Source organism: Diorhabda sublineata, chromosome 1, assembly GCF_026230105.1.
Source record: "Diorhabda sublineata isolate icDioSubl1.1 chromosome 1, icDioSubl1.1, whole genome shotgun sequence".
NCBI lineage: Eukaryota > Metazoa > Arthropoda > Insecta > Coleoptera > Chrysomelidae > Diorhabda > Diorhabda sublineata.
The window spans coordinates 443,845-467,228 of NC_079474.1; the positions used below are offsets into that span (position 1 = coordinate 443,845).

The 23,384-nt window shown below is 30.4% G+C and overlaps 4 protein-coding genes across 4 annotated transcripts in view; 1 reads left to right on the top strand and 3 right to left on the bottom strand.

The window, feature by feature from the left end:
- Positions 1–7,829, bottom strand: part of LOC130448635 (neuropeptides capa receptor-like) — a 29,451-nt gene extending 21,622 nt beyond the window's left edge. Inside the window, exons 1-4 of the mRNA XM_056786081.1 lie at positions 7,478–7,829; positions 6,625–6,938; positions 5,873–5,963; positions 5,063–5,282 (exon numbers count right to left, since the gene is read on the bottom strand). Of these exons, the coding sequence (XP_056642059.1) occupies positions 5,063–5,282; positions 5,873–5,963; positions 6,625–6,925 (612 nt within the window). The 5' untranslated portion in view covers positions 6,926–6,938; positions 7,478–7,829. The remainder of the gene's footprint in view (positions 1–5,062; positions 5,283–5,872; positions 5,964–6,624; positions 6,939–7,477) is intronic.
- Positions 7,830–8,491: 662 nt separating this feature from the next.
- Positions 8,492–10,611, top strand: LOC130448641 (uncharacterized). Its single transcript, XM_056786094.1, has 5 exons — positions 8,492–8,593; positions 8,838–9,002; positions 9,062–9,214; positions 10,204–10,370; positions 10,550–10,611. The coding sequence occupies exons 1-4, from the start codon at positions 8,531–8,533 to the stop codon at positions 10,354–10,356; spliced, it is 534 nt and encodes a 177-aa protein (XP_056642072.1). The 5' UTR covers positions 8,492–8,530; the 3' UTR covers positions 10,357–10,370; positions 10,550–10,611.
- Positions 10,612–10,775: 164 nt separating this feature from the next.
- LOC130448649 (gamma-aminobutyric acid type B receptor subunit 2) lies at positions 10,776–17,717 on the bottom strand. The gene is made up of 11 exons (XM_056786106.1): positions 17,526–17,717; positions 17,099–17,294; positions 16,516–16,653; positions 16,180–16,455; positions 15,981–16,046; positions 15,767–15,928; positions 15,344–15,562; positions 15,224–15,284; positions 13,105–13,481; positions 12,698–12,976; positions 10,776–11,383 (listed from the first exon to the last, which is right to left on the bottom strand). Exons 1-11 carry the CDS (start codon positions 17,696–17,698, stop codon positions 10,880–10,882), a joined length of 2,451 nt encoding a protein of 816 aa, XP_056642084.1. The 5' UTR covers positions 17,699–17,717; the 3' UTR covers positions 10,776–10,879.
- Positions 17,718–20,425: 2,708 nt separating this feature from the next.
- The window catches only part of LOC130448658 (uncharacterized), a 37,966-nt gene continuing 35,007 nt past the window's right edge, over positions 20,426–23,384 (bottom strand). The window contains exons 5-7 of the mRNA XM_056786119.1: positions 22,858–23,015; positions 22,664–22,792; positions 20,426–20,970 (exon numbers count right to left, since the gene is read on the bottom strand). Of these exons, the coding sequence (XP_056642097.1) occupies positions 20,844–20,970; positions 22,664–22,792; positions 22,858–23,015 (414 nt within the window). The 3' untranslated portion in view covers positions 20,426–20,843. The remainder of the gene's footprint in view (positions 20,971–22,663; positions 22,793–22,857; positions 23,016–23,384) is intronic.

Below are 23,384 nucleotides of genomic sequence, written 5' to 3' on the forward strand. Positions count from 1 at the left end.
AGCGAGTGAAAATATACGAGGGATATTCAGAAAGATGGATGAAAGAGTGAAATTCTATTTTTTTACATAATGACCGAACAAATTTGCACACATATCATTACTGTCGATTAACTTTGATCGTCTACCGTTTTCAGCGAGTGAAAATATACGAGGGATATTCAGAAAGATGGATGAAAGAGTGAAATTCTATTTTTTTACATAATGACCGAACAAATTTGCACACATATCATTACTGTCGATTAACTTTGATCGTCTACCGTTTTCAGCGAGTGAAAATATACGAGGGAGAGTCAGAAAGGTGGATGAAAGGGTGAAATTCTATTTTTTTACATAATGACCGAACAAATTTGCACACATATCATTACTGTCGATTAACTTTGATCGTCTACCGTTTTCAGCGAGTGAAAATATACGAGGGATATTCAGAAAGATGGATGAAAGAGTGAAATTCTATTTTTTTACATAATGACCGAACAAATTTGCACACATATCATTACTGTCGATTAACTTTGATCGTCTAACGTTTTCAGCGAGTGAAAATATACGAGGGAGAGTCAGAAAGGTGGATGAAAGAGTGAAATTCTATTTTTTACATAATGACCGAACAAATTTGCTCACATATCATTACTGTCGATTAACTTTGATCGTCTACCGTTTTCAGCGAGTGAAAATATACGAGGGAGAGTCAGAAAGGTGGATGAAAGGGTGAAATTCTATTTTTTATATAATGACCGAACAAATTTGCACACATATCATTACTGTCGATTAACTTTGATCGTCTACCGTTTTCAGCGAGTGAAAATATACGAGGGATATTCAGAAAGATGGATGAAAGAGTGAAATTCTATTTTTTTACATAATGACCGAACAAATTTGCACACATATCATTACTGTCGATTAACTTTGATCGTCTACCGTTTTCAGCGAGTGAAAATATACGAGGGAGAGTCAGAAAGGTGGATGAAAGGGTGAAATTCTATTTTTTATATAATGACCGAACAAATTTGCACACATATCATTACTGTCGATTAACTTTGATCGTCTACCGTTTTCAGCGAGTGAAAATATACGAGGGATATTCAGAAAGATGGATGAAAGAGTGAAATTCTATTTTTTTACATAATGACCGAACAAATTTGCACACATATCATTACTGTCGATTAACTTTGATCGTCTACCGTTTTCAGCGAGTGAAAATATACGAGGGATATTCAGAAAGATGGATGAAAGAGTGAAATTCTATTTTTTTACATAATGACCGAACAAATTTGCACACATATCATTACTGTCGATTAACTTTGATCGTCTACCGTTTTCAGCGAGTGAAAATATACGAGGGATATTCAGAAAGATGGATGAAAGAGTGAAATTCTATTTTTTTACATAATGACCGAACAAATTTGCACACATATCATTACTGTCGATTAACTTTGATCGTCTACCGTTTTCAGCGAGTGAAAATATACGAGGGAGAGTCAGAAAGGTGGATGAAAGGGTGAAATTCTATTTTTTACATAATGACCGAACAAATTTGCACACATATCATTACTGTCGATTAACTTTGATCGTCTACCGTTTTCAGCGAGTGAAAATATACGAGGGAGAGTCAGAAAGGTGGATGAAAGGGTGAAATTCTATTTTTTACATAATGACCGAACAAATTTGCACACATATCATTACTGTCGATTAACTTTGATCGTCTACCGTTTTCAGCGAGTGAAAATATACGAGGGATATTCAGAAAGATGGATGAAAGAGTGAAATTCTATTTTTTTACATAATGACCGAACAAATTTGCACACATATCATTACTGTCGATTAACTTTGATCGTCTAACGTTTTCAGCGAGTGAAAATATACGAGGGAGAGTCAGAAAGGTGGATGAAAGGGTGAAATTCTATTTTTTTACATAATGACCGAACAAATTTGCACACATATCATTACTGTCGATTAACTTTGATCGTCTACCGTTTTCAGCGAGTGAAAATATACGAGGGATATTCAGAAAGATGGATGAAAGAGTGAAATTCTATTTTTTTACATAATGACCGAACAAATTTGCACACATATCATTACTGTCGATTAACTTTGATCGTCTAACGTTTTCAGCGAGTGAAAATATACGAGGGAGAGTCAGAAAGGTGGATGAAAGAGTGAAATTCTATTTTTTACATAATGACCGAACAAATTTGCTCACATATCATTACTGTCGATTAACTTTGATCGTCTAACGTTTTCAGCGAGTGAAAATATACGAGGGAGAGTCAGAAAGGTGGATGAAAGGGTGAAATTCTATTTTTTATATAATGACCGAACAAATTTGCACACATATCATTACTGTCGATTAACTTTGATCGTCTACCGTTTTCAGCGAGTGAAAATATACGAGGGATATTCAGAAAGATGGATGAAAGAGTGAAATTCTATTTTTTTACATAATGACCGAACAAATTTGCACACATATCATTACTGTCGATTAACTTTGATCGTCTACCGTTTTCAGCGAGTGAAAATATACGAGGGATATTCAGAAAGATGGATGAAAGAGTGAAATTCTATTTTTTTACATAATGACCGAACAAATTTGCACACATATCATTACTGTCGATTAACTTTGATCGTCTACCGTTTTCAGCGAGTGAAAATATACGAGGGATATTCAGAAAGATGGATGAAAGAGTGAAATTCTATTTTTTTACATAATGACCGAACAAATTTGCACACATATCATTACTGTCGATTAACTTTGATCGTCTACCGTTTTCAGCGAGTGAAAATATACGAGGGATATTCAGAAAGATGGATGAAAGAGTGAAATTCTATTTTTTTACATAATGACCGAACAAATTTGCACACATATCATTACTGTCGATTAACTTTGATCGTCTACCGTTTTCAGCGAGTGAAAATATACGAGGGATATTCAGAAAGATGGATGAAAGAGTGAAATTCTATTTTTTTACATAATGACCGAACAAATTTGCACACATATCATTACTGTCGATTAACTTTGATCGTCTACCGTTTTCAGCGAGTGAAAATATACGAGGGATATTCAGAAAGGTGGATGAAAGGGTGAAATTCTATTTTTTACATAATGACCGAACAAATTTGCACACATATCATTACTGTCGATTAACTTTGATCGTCTACCGTTTTCAGCGAGTGAAAATATACGAGGGAGAGTCAGAAAGGTGGATGAAAGGGTGAAATTCTATTTTTTACATAATGACCGAACAAATTTGCACACATATCATTACTGTCGATTAACTTTGATCGTCTACCGTTTTCAGCGAGTGAAAATATACGAGGGATATTCAGAAAGATGGATGAAAGAGTGAAATTCTATTTTTTTACATAATGACCGAACAAATTTGCACACATATCATTACTGTCGATTAACTTTGATCGTCTACCGTTTTCAGCGAGTGAAAATATACGAGGGAGAGTCAGAAAGGTGGATGAAAGGGTGAAATTCTATTTTTTTACATAATGACCGAACAAATTTGCACACATATCATTACTGTCGATTAACTTTGATCGTCTACCGTTTTCAGCGAGTGAAAATATACGAGGGAGAATCAGAAAGGTGGATGAAATAGTGAAATTCTATTTTTTTACATAATGACCGAACAAATTTGCACACATATCATTACTGTCGATTAACTTTGATCGTCTAACGTTTTCAGCGAGTGAAAATATACGAGGGAGAGTCAGAAAGGTGGATGAAAGGGTGAAATTCTATTTTTTTACATAATGACCGAACAAATTTGCACACATATCATTACTGTCGATTAACTTTGATCGTCTAACGTTTTCAGCGAGTGAAAATATACGAGGGAGAGTCAGAAAGGTGGATGAAAGAGTGAAATTCTATTTTTTACATAATGACCGAACAAATTTGCACACATATCATTACTGTCGATTAACTTTGATCGTCTACCGTTTTCAGCGAGTGAAAATATACGAGGGAGAGTCAGAAAGGTGGATGAAAGGGTGAAATTCTATTTTTTACATAATGACCGAACAAATTTGCACACATATCATTACTGTCGATTAACTTTGATCGTCTAACGTTTTCAGCGAGTGAAAATATACGAGGGAGAGTCAGAAAGGTGGATGAAAGAGTGAAATTCTATTTTTTTACATAATGACCGAACAAATTTGCACACATATCATTACTGTCGATTAACTTTGATCGTCTAACGTTTTCAGCGAGTGAAAATATACGAGGGAGAGTCAGAAAGGTGGATGAAAGAGTGAAATTCTATTTTTTACATAATGACCGAACAAATTTGCTCACATATCATTACTGTCGATTAACTTTGATCGTCTACCGTTTTCAGCGAGTGAAAATATACGAGGGAGAGTCAGAAAGGTGGATGAAAGGGTGAAATTCTATTTTTTACATAATGACCGAACAAATTTGCACACATATCATTACTGTCGATTAACTTTGATCGTCTAACGTTTTCAGCGAGTGAAAATATACGAGGGAGAGTCAGAAAGGTGGATGAAAGAGTGAAATTCTATTTTTTACATAATGACCGAACAAATTTGCTCACATATCATTACTGTCGATTAACTTTGATCGTCTACCGTTTTCAGCGAGTGAAAATATACGAGGGAGAGTCAGAAAGGTGGATGAAAGGGTGAAATTCTATTTTTTACATAATGACCGAACAAATTTGCACACATATCATTACTGTCGATTAACTTTGATCGTCTACCGTTTTCAGCGAGTGAAAATATACGAGGGAGAGTCAGAAAGGTGGATGAAAGGGTGAAATTCTATTTTTTACATAATGACCGAACAAATTTGCACACATATCATTACTGTCGATTAACTTTGATCGTCTACCGTTTTCAGCGAGTGAAAATATACGAGGGATAGTTAGAAATTGAAAAAAAAATATTTTATACAAGGAGAGCGAGTTAAATTGTATTTTTATACATAATTACTTAACAAATTAGTGTAATGGTCATTGATTTCGGATGTTTGCAGTGATTAAAAATATACAGGGGGTGTTCGGAGAATAGAAAAAAGCGAATTTCTACTTACCGGTATTATTGTATCCGATTCGAAGGGATATTTGATGAAATCGACTCCGCTGTAACAAGCGAAAGGTATGGCGCATAACAAGGATACGATCCATATGCAAAATATGATCCTGATGGATCTCTGAAGATTTGTTATCGCTATGGTATATAAAGGATGACAGATCGCCAGGTATCTTTCGGTCGAAAATGCCACTACCGTTAATAGGGAAACGTAAGTAGCACTGAAAATAGTTTTTTTTTACGATTCAGAAAATTTACAACGCGGCATACACGCGCACGCGCACACGTACTTTTCTCAGTGTATTTTATTAATTTTTTTTATTAAATATCGTTGTTTTTTATTAAAACAAATTATTTTCGTATTTAAATTGAATTGAATATCATGGTTGTTCGTATTTTTTGGAAATTTATTCGAAATTCGTAGTTTTTCTTATACGGACCATCGTTTTCGAATTATAAGCCCCCAAAGTTGAAATTTATCATGTTTGGTTAATAATTACCTTTAGCCACGGGACATTCTGTATACATCGATTACTTTTTGGTATTAATTATTAAAAAAAAAAAATGTGATCAAAAGTTGACAAGGCAAATACTTTAGATTATATCATTTTCGAAAAGTTTTTCGAGATTTAACCACGTCAGTAATCATTTCGGTTATTTTTTTGTGAAATTTATACAGTGTGATTTAGAAAATTTCGTTTTTTTGTTATTTAACAGTTCGTATCAATTGGTTATACAAGTTTACGTGAAAAAAAAATGGGATCAAAGTGAAAATATATCGATAATAATAAAAAAGAAAATTGATTATTACGTTTCCGAAATAAGAGCTCTCGTTTTGCACAAAAAATCGCCCAAAGTCCAAGGATATTGGTGCCAATAAAGCGACACATCATAAGGTAAACCTATAAAATCAATTTCATCATTAATATATCAAAAGAACCGGATAATAATGTATTATTTTGTTTTTATTGTGCTATTGTGCTAAAAATCGCGTTACCGACACATAGATGGCGCTGCTATCGTCAATTTCATATGACGTTTACGGAGTACCAACTTTCTAAAAACTATGTGTCAAATTTCGTGACATTTCGATCAATCAGAAAAAAGTGACAGCCGTTTAAGTGAGGTTACTTTTCAAAAAAACGACTTTATGTAGATTTAACGAAAAAAAAATACTTTCCAAGCTCAGCAATTGGTTGAAAACGTAGTCGTACAGAAGGTGAACGTTGAGAAATATTTTTTCGAAATGGGTGCCGCGTTTACTCATCATCGATCACAAACAACAACGTTTTGATGATTCGGAGCAACGTCGGGTTGTGTTTTTACGAATTTTTCGCGTCGATATGTGACAATGGACCCGTCACTTCACTCCGGAATCAACAGGATCATGATCTGAGTGAACGGCAGTCGGTGGACTAGGTCCAAAGGCGCAGCAGTCAGCTGGGAAGGTTTTTTGGAATATTGTTAATCGAATTATTCTCCGAAAGGGGGAGATGATCAATAGAGTGACATTACTTTCCGGTTCCCTTTTGTATTTCAAACAACAATTCGATAATCACTTACCGAATATTAATAGAATCAAATCCGATACGGCTAAATTTAATAAATAATATTCTGTGGGATTGTGTAGGGATTTGTGTTTGATTATGACGACGCATACTATTAAATTTCCTAAAAGTCCGGTTAAAAAAATGACGCAACTTATGATGGTTACAAATAAAGTTGTTTTGAGATCTTGCGTTTGGGGTCCTCGAAAACAGTGTATCAAAGGCCAAGGATTCTTGCTAATATTTGTTGTTAATTCGGCTTGTCGAATACATAGAAACAACGATTCTTCATCGTTAATATACGAGGAATCATTCATAATTGAATTAAATCTAAAATTAAGTATATCGATATACAAACGTAGCAGAATCCGCAGAAAAAAGTATTTTACAAAATTTTAAATGTTTCACTCTATATTTCAGCAGAAATATCCTTCAAATTCGGTATATAAATTTTTTTAATAATTTTTATAGGCGATATCAGCAATTTTGCAAGTACAACCCTGTCCCATCACGTGAACATAGCCTGATACTGTTTATTCCCGCTTTATTGAAAATAGAATTATTTTAAGTAAAATTGACTTAAAATATAGTAAATATTAAAAATATTTAATAATTATTAATATAAATTATGTTTTTTTTTCGGTATTCTGAAATAATCGTACATTATTATTATTATTATATATAAAAAGTTATCGTTTACATTATTTACTGACGAAACTAAGCAAACTCAATTCTTTTATTTACTTATCATAAATTGTAAAGTAAATTTTATAAGTTTATAATGGAAAGAATATAATAAAAAAAAACATTTTTTAAAACTGAAAATGACCTTAAACTAACCTCTAATTCAACTAATACATATAACTTACCTTTCAATTTTAATATACCAATTTCGTTTGATATAAATAAATAACTTCACATTTAAGGGTATTTAATTACATTTGAACTACTCAATTTTATTTATTTAGACGTATATTCATTTTCTTTTTGAAAATAAATAGTATACCAACGATTATATACAATTTATATAACGAACTAGGTTATCCCAATTATGTTTATATTGAGATTCATAATGTTTTTCGTAATATCACACTCAACATCTCTTTTCATTTTATTAATTTACGATCTTATCTTTGTTTTTATCTCGACGGATTTCCTAAAATACACTTTTTTGCGAGGGGAAAAATGATATGGAAAAACTTACTTTACGTTTTCGAACATAACCCCATTTTAAATCTACTTAAGTTATCTGTAATAGAAAGTAATTGGGGGAATCTGTATTTGACACTAGATGGCGACACAACACACAACGGTAACATGAAGAATATATTTGAAAATTATTTAATCTTATTATAATAATTATTTAATAAATGTGTTTTTGTGCAGTATTAAACGCGATTTTATTATATTTTATGCATACCCCTCCTTTTGTTTACATTATTATGTAAATCGATATGGTGTCTCGTTAGCGCGATAGATGACGCCACCATAAATGCATTCATAATAATGTTACGTTTGATCTAACATACGGAAAAATCTAAAATCCGAAACCAATTACGAAGTCGTACTTGTATTTAAAATCAAGTATTGTATAAAAACTAACCTTAATATTTTATTTGAATCAAATAATCAGTCATCTGATCGTTGTCAGGAACACGGATTCTCGAATGACATTTTGATATTTTACCGGGGCTGTTGAAATATAACGTCTAGTATTTGTTGTTAGGGATAACGATCTGTTTTTGGATTATGAATCCTGTACAAATTATAGACAGGAAGAATAATTTTAAAACTATTAAAAGCAATTGAACTAAATTATTATTATAACGATGTTATTTTACAACAGATTATGATAAAAATCTACTAAATATCAGATCGTTATATACAAGCATAGATATTAGTATCCGTTGTGCTATACAAAAATGTTTTCTAAAATAATAACGATTACCATTATCGTTATAGTTAGTACGAGAATCGATCAAATGGTACGTAAAAATGTATTTAAATAATTTTTAATAGAACATTCAAAATACGAGGGTTGAGAAACTTATTGTTGAATCCTAGATCCACCAATATGATCCTGTAACGAAAAAACAGTCAAGACAGTGGAATATACAGGGTGAAAAACCCGCTCGAATTGTCAGATAGGAAACTTTTCAGACGTACCTCGTAGCATCTAAAATATGATGAAAATTCGTGATCTATAATATTAAAATTTGTATTTTTCAGCTTTCGCGAAAAGTCTCAATAGAAACTCAATATCTGATCCGTTGTTCTAACCCCGATTTGAAGCCCGTTCACGATATTTTGACCAGGATGGATTTAACTAGAGTGAACCGGACGACGATGGTTTTAAGTTACGACATCGACGTAAGAGATAATGATAAACTCGAAGTATACATTTCGCTTAAATATTCGTTTTCGGAGTATTTTTATTTTTCGTATATTTTTAGATGACTATTTTGTTGCAAAAATTTTCTAACGGGGTTTGGTTGAAACAGCCGTTCATACCGTATATTCCGGAACCGTGTAAATTGTGGTTGAGGTTATTTTCGGGTACGATGAACGATGTTATTGGAAAAAATGGAACGTGTCCATTACCACCTGTGAGTTTATCTTGTATATCGTTTTTAGTTTCATCAAAATGTTGTTATAACCCAATGCCAGCTGTCTAGAAATTTTATTTCCACTCGCGGCCAACTTCACGACGTATTACCATGTTGCCGATTACTCTAGTACAATACGTCTGTTGATTATTTCGGAAAGAAACGTATGATTACTATTTTCGACCAAATTTAAATGGAAATAAAAACTTATTTGAGATTAATTAAAGTATATATATACATATATATATATATATATAGAAGAGAAATAGTAAATAAAATATATTTACGCATAGTGCACGTGATCAGGGTTTAAAACGTCAGAGCCTAGCATGTAGCAGGACCGCACTCGGCTCTTAAGAAATAATTTGCGGTTTCAAACATAAGATTAATAATATTAATTTTGAATAATTATACATAATTATTGTTGGAAAAATATAGAATATAAACGACCAAAATATGGAACACACACATTTAAAAATCATTCATCAATGATTTAACAACGAAAATGCTTGCTTTGAAGATTGTATGGAAGAGTCCACCCGAACCTTATCCTCAGTATGTCCAGCGTTCACTTATGTTTTATCCAGGTGACAATTTTTTCTATTTTCTTAATTTTTCCAAGATATTCTTGCCTTCGAACAATTATTTCTAATTTTTTTAATAATAAACTGGTTCTTCCTCGTTTTTTGTATTGAAATCCCTTTTCTTTCAATGAATTATAAATGAATTGTTAATTTTTTATGATGGATACTTTTTTTTGGGTTGGCTACTGAATGGTTACCTCTGTCCTCGCTAAGGATTTGGTAGAAACTTATGTTATGTTCACGTACTGATCACGCACCGATCATTGTTTTGGTTTACTATTTTTCTTCGACAAATATAGACTTTGGAAGAGAATTTAAACTATAAAATATATATATGAACAATATCAATTGAATATCTCCATTTACACAATTTTTGAAATAAATCTTTTTATGGTTTTATTCAAGGGACACTATTCCACTGAAAGAATCCTACACAAACGAGAAGAATTCGAAACCGGTATACCGATATCAGGAAGGTTGAAATTCGAATTAGTTGTACGAAAAATAGTAACAAAAGAAATAATATTTTGTGTCGAAGGTGTCGTCATTTTAACGTAATTAAATAAAAACAGGTGAATAATAACTTATTCCAAATGAACTTATTCGATAACAATCAAAATTGTTTTTAACAATTCACAATTCAACTAACTCCGACCCTGTACTCACAACAAACTAAATATTATTCACGAATATTACATAGTTGCCATATTTATTTAATACTTAGGAAACTAAATACTTTTTATTATTTTAGGTTAACCTACCAGGAAACGGCAATCGATTATTATTATTATTCCAATCAATATTCAATTATCAACAATGAATAAATGAAAAATTATATTATTTAAACAAGTTTTTTATTAATAACCTTTCGTTTAGCTGGTAAAACAAATCGTAAAACGTATACTTTTATATTATTTTTATTTGTCCACCCTGTATCTTCTCATTCATTCAAGTTGTATAATAAATAAAACACAACCAATAATTCAAATTATATTATAATTAATCCGAATCAATATAATCTACTGGTAAACTAAGTGATTAATTTCATGTTTAGTTTGTTATACTACCATTTAAAAAATAATTAGAGTTTTAATAAATTCTCCAACTGTGATATTTCTTCGTCCAATTTCGTCAAACGATTCCTATGGACTTTATTCTGAATCTCCAAACGATTCAATATCTCCCGGCTATCGTTAAATACGAATCTCCTCGTATTTGAAACATTCGTTAAGCCCATACTTAGCATTATTGGATCTGCACTATCTCTTTTACCATACACCGATTTTATAATAGGTAAAAACATGAAAAACATTATAATTGTGGTCACTATTAAAATAATAACGGACTGAATGATATAAGTCAGTATAATATTATTATTTGATATCATATTCAAAATAACGATGATACAGATACTAAAAACTGTAGTGTACATACAGATTCCTATATATTGGGAATCGTTTAGTACGGCTACTTTAATATGTCTCGTTTTCCACGCCATATAAATTCCCATAAGTATAAACATCGTTTTGTAACCTAGCATCGCGACGTACCAACCTATTGTATTATGACAATCACATATTTCTACCTAAAAAAATATTACTAAGTATATATTTTGCAGTTGGCAACTCTGCAATTAGGAACTGACGGGGAGGCGTGGTTTAATGAGCATGTCTAGAAGTGAATTGTACTTTTAAACGCGTACCCTGTGTGATTATATTACATTAAATAAGAAATATTGAAATATAATGTCGTGAATCGGTGAAAAAACAATTCAGAAGGAAGTTTACTAGACGTTGAACGTATTTTATGTGTCGGTTATTGAATTAAATGTGAAATAAACGTGAAAAAAGTGATTAAACAATAATTACCGCGCTTTTGTGTCATCAATATGACGGGTATAGGTGATGAAAATAGTTGTGTATGTGAAAAAGTGTCCGTATTAGATATTATATTGTTTTGTATGCAAAAAAAGTGTTTTTGGAAGTGTTTGGTGTGTCGGTTATTTAATTTCATGTGAAAAAAGTGATTGCAGTTACCGCGCTTTTTGTGTCGTTAAAAAAATCGTGTGAAATTAATACAAAAGTGTCAAAAAGTGATTTTAATAATTTGTTCTTGCAAGACAGGATTAAGAGAAAACTGCCAATATGCAGTGGTTACAGTATTCTACTGTTTTCGGTGAGTTTTATAATATTTCTAACCTCTTTTTGTAGATTTTTATATAAAACATTCATATAAGTAAATAATACAAGTTTTAATCGAAAAAGCAAAAATATTTTGAGTTTTTAATGGTAGATTAAACTCTAACGCATGTATCTGGTTATATATAATCGCTTTTTTTTAATTAAATTGAGAGGTAACTTATTTTCGAAACTTAATTATACTTTTTAATTTATTAACGTATACCAATTTACTATATTTTTTCAATCATTACATTGTTTATATACTAAAACTCCTATTTTATTATTTATCAATAATATTTTGCATACTTAAATTTAATGCTAATGTTCAAGGTTGCTAGAGAATAGGTAGTTCTACGTGTGACGTCTAATGACAGCTGACAGTCGATTTGTTTAGCCTTTTTCCAATATCCAAAGATATATAGAATATTCATAATCATTAAAGAAAGATTATTTTTAATTAAACTTGTTTAATTGATTTATGTACCAAATATTGTACACTAATTTTCAATATGTGACGTAACGCGTTTCGTTTGTCGCGCCGACGTTACCGGGCAACCTATCCTTTACCAACCTTGGCTGATGTAAACCGGAAGCCGTTATTAGTTTGATTTATTACCACCAGATATCGCAACCGATTTCAACAGTTGTCGATACAGTTCCCAATAGAAATACAAACGTAATATCCTTCGTTTTTAATTATACTGAAAATATCAACTTACTTGTGGTTGATAGTCGACTCCTTTTTCCGAAAACGATATAACCAAAGTCAAATTATAAATTTTCTTTCTTAACGGATCGACAGTAAGCCACGATGCTAATATAAACCCATCCAATAATAGTGGAATGAATATTAAAGCAATTAGTTGTCGGTCTTTTAATAATTTATCTCGGACGGTACCGTTTTTTAAAAATGTAAATAATCTATGTACTCGATAAGTTTTCGCCATTATTGATCCGAAAGTTAAAGAAAAACCAGTCGATAATAAATACACTCTTATCTAAAAAAGAAAATATCGTTAAAATTATTAGAGATGGAAGTGGCTACTGTTACTTTATCGTATAGTTAATCTTATATAATTCTATTAGAATAATTTATGTATACGGGGGTTGTTTTAAATGTACTTACGGAGCAAAAAGCGTCGAAATATGAATTCAAATTTACGGAAGAATTATTCAATCCTAACACGATGACTGACGAGTAAACGAGAACGCATCCGAGCACCGTGACGTTAGTTAGATTCGGACTGGACAATTTGACGTATCTCCTAGATTTGAACTTCAAATTGAAATACAAAATGGCCATCGAGGCCGATATTCCCAATGTGGAAAATAAAACTATACCGGCGAATATTATGTCGGGTATTTTCTTTTTCGATATTTTTAAAATTCGTCTCGCTATTGGGATTTCGTTGTTTTTCCAAATGATATTTGTGCATGAAGTACAATTGAAGTTTAGTTTTTCTTTTATAGAATCGAAAATGGCCACGGTGCGTAGTTTGCCATCTGAAAATTTTATTTAATGAAAACGTACTTCATTTATTAAGTATGTTCAGATACTAAAAAATAAACTCTTGACACGATTAAGGGAAATATGATATAGGGTAGTACTTTTTGTTTTTCTGGGTAATTGTTTTATTTTTGTTTTTTGGTATTTGTCATTTTTAGGTCAGAATTTTTACCTTTTCTACGAATATCGTTAATTTTTGATTGAAATTGAAATTGACATGAAAGTTTTTCATGAAATTTGATTTTCTGAGGATTAAAATTTAATATTTTTCAATGGAATTTGTCGTTTTATAATTTTTTCTTGAAATATGTCATTTTTAAGCTTAAATTTTCGACGTTTTTACGAATATTGTGATTTATAAATTGAAATTTTAAACTTTTTCAAGAAATTTAACATTTTTAATGTAAACTTTCATTATTTTTCTTAAAAATTCGTGTTTTTCAAGCTACCATTCCTTTATTGTTTTCTAGAAACTTGTTATTGTTAAGCTGAAATTTAAAAATTTGTCAGTTTTAAGTTGGAATTTCATTATTTTGATCGGAATTCTCTTCTTTGTATTAAAATTTTGTTTTTTTTTTCTTATAATTTAACATTCTGATATTCTGTACAGCTCATCAAATTCGTCTAATCTAAAATTGCGTCATTTTTGTTTGGATTTTTCCATTAAGCTGAAATTTCGTTGTTTTTAATTGAAATTTGTCATTTTTTCAGCTGAAATTGCGTCATTTTTGCTTGGAATTTTCCATTACGCTGAAATTTCGATGTTTTCATTTGAAATTTGTCATTTTTTCAGCTGAAATTGCGTCATTTTTGCTTGGAATTTTCCATTAAGCTGAAATTTCGTTGTTTTCATTTGAAATTTGTCATTTTTTCAGCTGAAATTGCGTCATTTTTGCTCGGAATTTTCCATTAAGCTGAAATTTCGTTGTTTTCATTTGAAATTTGTCATTTTTTCAGCTGAAATTGCGTCATTTTTGCTTGGAATTTTCCATTACGCTGAAATTTCGTTGTTTTTATTTGAAATTTGTCATTTTTTCAGCTGAAATTGCGTCATTTTTGCTTGGAATTTTCCATTAAGCTGAAATTTCGTTATTTTTTCTTGGAATTTGTGTTTGAACTGAATTTTTATTTGTCACTTGAACTTTTTCTTGAAAATTGTCGTCTTTAACTTGACATTTTGTCATTTATGAGATGAAATTTCATATTTTTCAATGAAATGTGTCGATCTCAAGCTCAAATTTCTCTCTTTTACTAAAAATTTGTCGTTGGGAAACTGACATTTCTCAATATTTTATGAAATTTGTAACTTTTAAGTTGAAATTTAATTTTTTTCTTTCGAATTTGTTTTAACAATAACATTTTATTATTCCACTTGGAAATTGTTATATTATTATTCACAACTTAAATGAAAATCCACGAAATTTTTCGGTTTTTAGTTGGAATTCCAAACTTAGTGTCATTTTCAAGCTGAAATTACATTCTTATCCCTTCAATTTCATACCTTTTCTTACAATTCTTTCATTCTTTGATTGGAATTTTGTATTTTTTCATCAAATTCGTCATTTTAAAGCTAAAAACTTCATTATTTTACTTGGAATTGGTCATTGTTGAGCTGGATTTTTAGGCTTTCTTTTAGAACTTGTCACTTTTGAGCTAAAATTTCAAACTTTCCCCTGGAATTTATCACATCAAACCGCAATTTCATCGTTTTCGGTAAATTATACGATCATTTACTAACCTTGGATTTGTCTGATTAAAGAATTCGCAATCCTATCTCCTTTATTAAATCTCACGGATCCCTAAAAAGTAACGACGCTAATTATTCAAATCATCCCCTTCGTTATTTCATTTATCTGACCGATATTCCGAAAAAAGTTAAAGAATTCATCTTTTCGATCAAATTTTCCAACACCGTCGACTTGAAACGATACGAATCGCCCTCGTAATCGAACCATTCGTCGACTGGAAATCCTCTTAGAGCGTGAAAAATTGCCCAAACGGCATCGTAAGAATATTTCGGATAAGGCGAACTATATTTTCGCAACGTTTCCAATTTTTCATTATAATTCACGTCATCCTGAAAATCAAATATACAAAATCAACCAAATTACAACATATTTCGAGGTGTCTAGCGGCTTGAAAACCCGGAAATATACCCGGGATCCGGGAAAAACATATTGAACCTCCCTCGTAACTGCACATTTACGGGAAAAACCGGAATTTTGTTCTCAATTTTTACTAGACACCCTGTATATTCTTGTTTTTTTTTTTATTTAATTACAATTTGCAGTGGTAAACAATTATTGATATTGTCGTTGAAATCTGATACGGTTATTATTCCCGTTACGTCTCGTTCTAATTCACATTCCGATAATTTCCATTTGGAATTTTCCCTTTCGTGTATAATCCAAACGTATTTGTCCAACATTCCCATATTTTGAGCCTTGAAATAACAACTTTTATTTAAGATAAGATATTTACTTACAATCACTTACAGCGCATAAAATTTTCGACGTTACTTCCATTGAGAAGCTTCCGAATATGATGCGAACGTTCAAATTCTGAAATAAATAATCAGATTCTACTAGAAAATCGACGAAAACAAAATCGGAATAAAAAAAATCGAATTGAAAAAATTTCAGTTACGGCCCTGTCTAACGACAATCACGTATATTCGATTCCTCCTCATTTTACCTTCAAAGTTCCCAATTGCTCTCTGTAATTTTCCATAGAAAAAGTTATTGAAGCTCCGCATAGTATATCGGCCTTTTCTAAATCGGCTATTAAACCATTAACCGGTAATAAAAAATCGTGTTCGTTTTCCGTAAACATCGCCACCATTTTCCAATCGAATTTTTTCACGAACTGAATTTTCGCCTTATTATGAGACGAATCCGACGTTGCCGTTCGAAAAAATAAAGGAAATTTATTTCGGTCGCTGAGATACGGCGACGACGATCCGTAAGATATCTACAAACGAAAGAGAAAAAAAAAAAATTTCAACTCGCGAATTACTTCATTTTAAACTACCTGTATAATATTCCAGTGCGGTACTATTTGCGCTAATCTTTCGGTTACGTTCGAACATCCGGCTCCTAATAATGCGAAAATTGAATATTTTGAATATAAAGCGTGAAATAATCTATCCATTCCGATACCAGGGTCGCACTAAAAAACAATATAACGTTTAAAAATTGTTAGTTTCCTTTTAAATAGTTTTTCCTAAATCTAAGGAAATAAACTACAAGCTGGCATCACTGAGAAAGATGAAAGATATTATATGTCACTTTTCTGTTCGCTATTACATTTTATACGATTCAATCATTATGTTTTGTACTATACAAATTTTATTATTACACAAATTTCCTGTCAATATTTTCTCTTGAAATTTCGCATACTCATTTAATATTTATGACATTAAAAAATCTACTCATAATTTAATTTTTAATCAACCTATTAGTTCAGTTTTCCGTCCGTCTCATTTGATCATACACGTTTTGAAACTATTATTTATTACTACCAACTTCCTGTCCGCCATTACTCCTACCATTATCTATTTCTTTAAATTAAAAAAATACTGAAATTAAAAAATTTTTCATCGACAATATCCTACCATAGTGTCATTAATCAGTAATTCGAAACGATAATCCTTCGTTGTTTTTATATTATTTATTTGTTCGACTGCTAGTTGCGCAGCCATCTTTTCTACATCTCCATCTTTCCGCCTTCCCCATTTGGTGGACATATCGAAAAGACCCAGTATAAACAACGTTCGAGTATTATTACTGATATATAAATCAGTCGAATTACTAAAAACAAAATAATCAAAACGATATTAGATAATAATAATTTAAAATTAAGTATACGTATACTATTAACATACGCGTTGTATTTTGTATTGCCTATCTAGTAGATTTAGCGATATCGTTTACGTAAAACTACATAGATGGGGTTGATTTGATCAGAAGAAATAACATTAGAACGAACTATTTAAATTAATAATTGATCTATGATTTTATATTGTAAAACTAGATACTCACTTTTCGAAATTCAAATTTTCGTTAAAATCCTCCACATATTCCGTAACAGTAACATTTTCGCAAATGTTATATTCGCGTGAAATAAATTTTTTTCTGATCGAATTCATGCTGAGGAAGGCCAGAGAAATGACAACGACAAAAAATGATTTGTAAATAGGGTGAATACGATTCATCGTGATTAAAATACACCGAAGACTGAATGCAGGTCGAAGCTATTAGAAGTTGCGAATATTTTCAAGAGGTCCTTCAACAGAATCGAGAGCTTGAGGGATGGTGTCCTTTGTGCGGTTAAAAGTGATGAATCGGTATTTTTTTTTTTTTTTCGACGTAACTGTAGCGCATGTGATACACTGGAAAAAATGATAACAGTCGGTTATTAATTGAGAAAAAAATTCTTTTGATGTATACAGAGTGTCCCATTTAGATTGGAAACACATTTATGTTACATGTGAAACTTAGCTTAGGAGGTTTTCGAACTGTCGTGTAATTTTGAAGACAGTTATTTGTAAATATCGAAATATGAGGTGAAAATTGGGATATTTAAATTTTTTTATGGCGTTTTGCATATATCGATAGTTTTTCAAGTATTCTTACGGTTTTTAGTGATATTTACAAGTTTTAACGGATTTATATTTTATAAATAAAATGTATTTTCACATACTGATACGTAATTTTATGGGGTTTTTAGTTTTTTACAATTTTTTTCACGTATCTGGGATGTTTTCCATATATTTCGATGATTTTTACTTATTTCTATGGGTTTTATATATTCTTACGCATTTGTAAGTAACTCCGAAGGTTTCCGACGTTTTTCTTATCTTCTCGTATGACATTTGATGTTGTTTTATCAATATTTCTATGATTTTTTATGCAAATTCATAAATTTTCAAGTATTTTAATGATTTTCACTCATTTTTAATGTTTTTTTTACACTTTCCTACATATTTATATCAGATCTCGAGGGTATTGAACGTTTTTCTATGGCTTTTCATGTATTCCAATAGTTTTTTCATATGTATTGGTAGATCCTCATACATTCCGAAATTTTCATTTAATTCTGTGGTCTTGAATGACATTTGATGTTGTTTTCTCAATATTTCCATGATTTTTTATGCAAATTCATAAATTTCCAAGTATTTTAATGATTTTCACTCATTTTTAATGTTTTTTTTACACTTTCCTACATATTTATATCAGATCTCGAGGGTATTGAACGTTTTTCTATGGCTTTTCATGTATTCCAATAGTTTTTTCATATGTATTGGTAGATCCTCATACATTCCGAAATTTTCATTTAATTCTGTGGTCTTGAATGACATTTGATGTTGTTTTCTCAATATTTCCATGATTTTTTATGCAAATTCATAAATTTCCAAGTATTTTAATGATTTTCACTCATTTTTAATGTTTTTTTTACACTTTCCTACATATTTATATCAGATCTCGAGGGTATTGAACGTTTTTCTATGGCTTTTCATGTATTCCAATAGTTTTTTCATATGTATTGGTAGATCCTCATACATTCCGAAATTTTCATTTAATTCTGTGGTCTTGAATGACATTTGATGTTGTTTTCTCAATATTTCCATGATTTTTTATGCAAATTCATAAATTTCCAAGTATTTTAATGATTTTCACTCATTTTTAATGTTTTTTTTACACTTTCCTACATATTTATATCAGATCTCGAGGGTATTGAACGTTTTTCTATGGCTTTTCATGTATTCCAATAGTTTTTTCATATGTATTGGTAGATCCTCATACATTCCGAAATTTTCATTTAATTCTGTGGTCTTGAATGACATTTGATGTTGTTTTCTCAATATTTCCATGATTTTTTATGCAAATTCATAAATTTCCAAGTATTTTAATGATTTTCACTCATTTTTAATGTTTTTTTTACACTTTCCTACATATTTATATCAGATCTCGAGGGTATTGAACGTTTTTCTATGGCTTTTCATGTATTCCAATAGTTTTTTCATATGTATTGGTAGATCCTCATACATTCCGAAATTTTCATTTAATTCTGTGGTCTTGAATGACATTTGATATTGTTTTATCAATATTTCTATGATTTTTTATACATTTTCATGTATTTTAATGATTTTCACTTATTTCTAATGTTTTTTCACACTTCCCTATATATTTATATCAGATCTCGTAGGTATTAAACATTTTTCTATGGCTTTTCATGTATTCCAATAGCTTTTTCATATGTATTCGTAGTTCCTTATATATAGCAAAATTTTCGTTTAATTCTGTGGTCTTGATTGACATTTGATACCGTTTCTTAAATTTTTCTATGATTTCTATGATAATTTCACATGCTTTTTTCTAAAATTTTTCACGTTTTTCGACGATTCCTACTTATATAAATAATTATTTAAGTAGTTTGAAATATTTCACTCATTTATATGGTTTATATTATTATATTATTCACACAACTGGATATTTCACGTGTCCCAACGGATGATTTCCACAGATTTCAATGGTTTTGTTTTATAAATATATTGATAAATATTTTTACGTATGTCTATGGATTCCACGTCACTTTTTTCACCAATACAATATGGCGTTGATTATGACATCATCACCCCTACTCAGACTACTATTTTAGAATTTATCTTCGTATGTGAGGTTGTTTGTATTTTTCTGTTGTAAAAGATGTTTTGTACGAGAAAATGGCAAAATTCATCAAAGAAAACATATATACGATCGTCTCGTCAACGCAGTTAAAACTTTGTTTGGAAAGTGATCCCTGACCTGCGCTAACAATGGCGGTGGGTGACGTCAACCTTCCTATTATCGGTTGAGAAACACTGTTGCCGGTTATTGTGAGGTAACGTTATAAACGTTAAATTTTTTTAAGGTTTGGGAAGTAAATGATAATACGAAAATTGTGGTATATATGTACATTTATTGAAATTTAGCACCTACATACGTATCTATATGGATAATTCAAAGACAATAAAACTTGTCTTATTGGTAATTGAATATGTATTTAAGTATTATATGATTTATTATAGAATATAATTAACGTCTTTGAAATATGATTGAAGGTAATGTAATAAATATAAATGGAGTCACAGAAATATCACTGGTATTTTAATTGCTTAAGTTAAATGCCTGTTTAATGATAAATTCGAATATATTTATTAAAATATCTATAATTTTGATAAGAGAATTAATAATGAGGTAAAACATTGTCTTTTCGATAAAATATAAATAAGAAATTGCTAAAATTATATTTAATTAAAACTGTTATGAAAATTTTCAGTTTACGTCCAGTCTATCGACGACAATTTATTGACGATCTCATTTGTGAATCCGGATTTTTCTAAATTCTTCCAGTTTGTCTTGTTTTGTTGGGCATTTGCCTTCGCTGATCATGTAAGCTCCGTATTCGCAGCTCGGCATCCCGCACAGGTTGTCTTGAATGCATCTATACGGCAAAAAAAGTCAAAAATAATAATTAATATCATATATTTCAAATTATATTGAAACCTATCATTTAATTCTTAATTCGTATCTATTATTTTATCGATTTTCTATGGCATCTTGAATTTCCTACGTTAATTTCTAGTTTTATTTTAATATTTCAATGGTTTTCTCGTATTTCTATGGGTTTATATGAATTGCTTTACATATTTTTATGTTTTAACACAGTTTTAAGCTTTTCCAAGAGGATTTAAGTACTTCAATTCGATTTTTTATATATTTCCTTGACTTTTTTTACTCCAATATGATTTTTTACCCATTTGGATGGTTTTTTTAGTATCCCAACGGAACGAATTTAGATGGTTTTTTTAAATTCTTATATGGTACGTTTTTTTTCTAATTTTTTGTGTATTTCGACGGTTTTCCACTATTTTTATGAGTTTTAATGAATGGTTTTACGTATTTCTATGATTTTTTTCACTCTATTGTGATTTTTTACCTGTTCGGATGTTTTTTTTTCAATATATCTACGGATTTGAACGAATTTCGATAATTTTTTAAACATTTCTATTATTTTCTTCGTCATTTTCTGGGTATCTTATGTTTTTCTATGGTTATTTACGTATTTCAATGACTTTTTGGGTATTCCTTTAGTTTTGCACTATATTTTATGGGTTTGATTCGTTTTTTTTCCTAATTTTTTGTGCATTTCGATGGTTTTCCACTATTTTTATGAGTTTTAATGAATGGTTTCACGTATTTCTATGATTTTTTTCACTCTATTACGATTTTTTACCTGTTCGGATGTTTTTTTTTTCAATAAATCTACGGATTTGAACGAATTTCGATAATTTTTTAAACATTTCTATTAATTTCTTCGTCATTTTCTGGGTATCTTATGTTTTTCTATGGTTATTTACGTATTTCAATGACTTTTTGGGTATTCCTTTAGTTTTGCACTCTATTTTATGGGTTTGATTCGTTTCTTTCCTAATTTTTTGTGTATTTCGATGGTTTTCCACTATTTTTATGGGTTTTAATGAATGGTTTCACGTATTTCTATGATTTTTTTCACTCTATTACGATTTTTTACCTGTTCGGATGTTTTTTTTTTCAATAAATCTACGGATTTGAACGAATTTCGATAATTTTTTAAACATTTCTATTAATTTCTTCGTCATTTTCTGGGTATCTTATGTTTTTCTATGGTTATTTACGTATTTCAATGACTTTTTGGGTATTCCTTTAGTTTTGCACTATATTTTATGGGTTTGATTCGTTTTTTTCCTAAGTTTTTGTGTATTTCGATGGTTTTCCACTATTTCTATGGGTTTTAATGAATGGTTTTACGTATTTCTATGGTTTTTCTCTTATTTTATTTATTTTGAACACAGTTTTATTACTTTTTATGTTTTTCTATGTGTTACCTAAGTTTTTCTATGGTATTCCGATCACTATTTTGATATATATTTCTATGAGTTTTTAACCTATTCATTTTTTTTCAATATTTCTATGTATTTAAACGAATTTCGATGGTTTTCAATATATTTCTATGATTTTTTACGTATTTCGATGGTTTTTTTACATATGTCAATATGATTTCTGGGTAATTCTCATTAATTTTCACGAATTCGACATTTTTATACGGTTATCCAAGTATTTACAGATTTCTATGATTTCTTAAGAAGTATACTCACATTCTATTGGTCATACTGAAATGTTCGTTTCCCCTTTTAAGTGTAATACAGTCTTCGTCATTTTCGTCACAATCGCATGCGCATTTGTGTGACTTAATAACAGGTTTATAAGGTTTCGGACAACTACAACTAAAAAAGAAGAATATAATTAAACAACACAACAAATTCGACAGTAATAGATCTATGAAACGCACCTGGTATTATTATCGATATCTTGTTGCGTTTCCAAATCGAAACTTTTCCCAGAATCGATTTTATAAGGAATGTCTTCTGTTTCCTTACACTCACATTCGGTGTGATTGTAAAAATCAAGTCTTTCTACTGTACTATGGTCATTTCCGATCACTTTAGCCTAAAAATTCAATAAAAAAATTAAACAAACAAAACTTGAAATAAATCGATTGCATTTATTATTTTGAAATTAATTTTTTAACGAGTCAAGTCGAGATGCGAGTCCGTCCCTGTTGTTTCACTTATTAATAGTTCTAGGAAGTGTTTATAGAGATTGCAGTTGGCAAAAGTAAGATCATTATTCTGAAATCTTGTTTTGCATTTTGCACATTTTGTACATCGTTTTTTAATTTTAATTAATGTGGTACAGAGGAATATACAATTTCATACATTCAGCGGCTTATTATATAAATATTTCTGTTCCTTTTCTAGGTTACGACGCAATCGTTTCATATTCCGATACGTACACAATAAATTACGCATATAGATT

Coding starts and splice junctions, on each gene's coding strand:
- LOC130448641 (XM_056786094.1), top strand. CDS start 8,531: ATGTTTTCTAAAATAATAACGATTACCATTATCGTTATAGTTAGTACG. Junction 8,594..8,837: donor GTACGAGAATCGATCAAATG/GTACGTAAAAAT, acceptor TGTATTTTTCAG/CTTTCGCGAAAAGTCTCAAT. Junction 9,003..9,061: donor GAGATAATGATAAACTCGAA/GTATACATTTCG, acceptor GTATATTTTTAG/ATGACTATTTTGTTGCAAAA.
- LOC130448649 (XM_056786106.1), bottom strand. CDS start 17,698: ATGAATCGTATTCACCCTATTTACAAATCATTTTTTGTCGTTGTCATT. Junction 16,047..16,179: donor AGCAATTGGGAACTTTGAAG/GTAAAATGAGGA, acceptor TATTTATTTCAG/AATTTGAACGTTCGCATCAT. Junction 15,563..15,766: donor ATTGTTTACCACTGCAAATT/GTAATTAAATAA, acceptor TTTGATTTTCAG/GATGACGTGAATTATAATGA.